The sequence below is a fragment of the Egretta garzetta genome, unplaced genomic scaffold, assembly GCF_000687185.1.
Source record: "Egretta garzetta isolate BGI_Z169 unplaced genomic scaffold, ASM68718v1 scaffold98, whole genome shotgun sequence".
NCBI lineage: Eukaryota > Metazoa > Chordata > Aves > Pelecaniformes > Ardeidae > Egretta > Egretta garzetta.
Window position 1 is genome coordinate 2,342,745 of NW_009260611.1, and position 2,250 is coordinate 2,344,994.

The following is a 2,250-nucleotide window of genomic DNA, read 5'->3' on the forward strand; positions in this document are numbered from 1 at the left end:
AAGGCAATGGTGAGCCAAAGGCAGGTTTCTACAAATGTGGCACTTCAGTCAGGCAGCTTTCAAATGTAGAGAAAAAACCCCAAGGAGACATCAGGAGCTAACAGAGTAACAGGAAAAAAATATGTAAAAAGTAAGCTAGTTCTGATAATCATGGTTAAATCTCCTCACTTTTTAAAATGGCTGAGGAGGCATGAAAGAAAGGTGTCAATAGTATTTGCAATAATTAGCACATCAGAAGAGATCTCAATCATATCCTTAAGCTCATCTAAATCTCCAAAGGGAATTTCTCAGAGCTACTTTTAAAAATAAAAAGAAGCACTTTTGTGGAACTTTTGTCCCAAGTTTTTTTTCCCCTTGCAAAACTGAAGCAGACATCCAACAGCTTAATGCAGGATTTTAGAGTTCTTTTCAAGGTTGCCATGAGCAGATGTTTTTAACTGAAGCACCTGGCAAGGACGTGCATTTGTCAGGGCCATCTGCAGGCCAAGAAAGTTGGTAGGCCTTCTGCACTTCCAAGTAGTCTTTCTACTGCTCAGAACATACACATATAAGAGCATTGCACAATTCTGCCTTTCTCTAAGGATCAAGATGCACACTGTTCAGATGAGCTTTGAAAGGTGTAGCTTACTTCCAGAAGTTCCAAGAGTGCTTTGCCTTACATTTTTATCTGCATCTTTATCTACCGTAACGGCTAACACACGCATAGTGGAAACACAAGTACACAGCTGGGGAAAACCAGGGCAAGAATGAAGTAAAAACTGAGACGGACCATCAAGGATTATGAATCTTCCTACCAATCTACAAGATATGGCTCACCAGTAATTCACACAAAACCTCAGTTGTTTAGTTTGCAACTTTATTTCTTTATAAGTTATTGGTATAAAGTTTAATATCTAATTATACAGTTATCTGGGGACTTTAAGGGAAGCTTATTTTGTTCTTTTTAGTGTCTTTTGCCATTTGGTCCTCAGACATGTTTTAAGAGGACTAATATTGTATGTGTACCTTCAACTTCTGTACAAAACCACTTCAAGCCTTTTTGTTTTTCTGAGTAGGATGCACAAATCATGCATATTGTAGACAATATAACGGTCAAGGCAATATTTCCCTCTTTAAACTAAGGCAGTTAATACCCCATGAATATCAACTGAGTAATTTGGAAGAGTAAAAAGGCTTCCTCAGTGTTCATGTATTCTTTGAGCAAATACCATGTTCGGTAAGATACGCCCTCGTGGAATTATTATTGATTTGATTGCTGTCTGCATTGAAAAAGACAGCGATTGTCAAAGACAGCATTCAATTATGTACATTTTATAACGTCACTAACCCATCCGCTTTTGAATATGAACTCATCAGCGTTAAGCATTGTGTAAAACCACATGCAAAAATTGCCATAAAATTTTTTAAATAGAACCAAATTGGCAAGTTTTTGGAAAGGATATTTCAATGTTAAAAAAAATATACTGTCTATTAAAATGAGCACTTCAAGTAACTTAAATATCTTTAGCAAACATGTCCAGCAAGAAACTCTCAGTAAAAGAAATTGTTCTTAGAACAAAAAGCTAATGAATGGCTATTTAGACACTAATTTTTCAACACAGTGATGGGTCTGTGTGAAACAATTTGTAATCTAAATAAAGTGAGTCCATTACACTGTTAAAAAAACATACATTAAGCAGGACTGATTAACTATTGCATTTCTGTATTTACAAAAGTGCTTAGCATTAACAAAATTACCTAAAAAAATATAAACTTTACCGATATCATTTGGTTCTATGTGTACTCCTAGATCTGCACTTGGAGAAAAATAGTATTTACATTGCTAGATTTAGACAAATTTCCTATAGTTTTTAAAGAAATTTAACAAAACTCCCCACACAAATGGACCCCTATGCAAGTCAATTCGTTCCATCTGGCTCATCACAAATAGAGCAGAAGCAAATCTTTGAGTACTGAGCAGTATCAATAATTCTAGCCGTTGTCTGTGGCATTAGACCCCAATACCGGCTGCCGACAAATTGGGCAAGTGGAGTTTTCAGAAAGCCAGCGATCAATACAATGAATATGAAACTCGTGCATACAAGGTAACTGCCTTAGCTTATTCCCTGTTACATATTCATTAATGCAAACACTACACGTTTTACTTATTTCGTTTTCAGTGTGAATATCCCCATAGTTCCGGGTAGCAAGATTGTCAATCTGCTCTTTGGTTAAACCCCTTAAACGATCATCATCCTCATCTTCATTCAG

The 2,250-nt window shown here is 36.2% G+C and overlaps 1 protein-coding gene across 1 annotated transcript in view; it reads right to left on the minus strand.

The window, feature by feature from the left end:
• Positions 1 to 889: 889 nt before the first annotated feature.
• The window catches only part of RNF6 (ring finger protein 6), a 6,435-nt gene continuing 5,074 nt past the window's right edge, over positions 890 to 2,250 (minus strand). The window contains exon 6 of the mRNA XM_035900432.1: positions 890 to 2,249. Coding sequence (XP_035756325.1) covers positions 1,972 to 2,249 — 278 coding nt within the window. The 3' untranslated portion in view covers positions 890 to 1,971. The remainder of the gene's footprint in view (position 2,250) is intronic.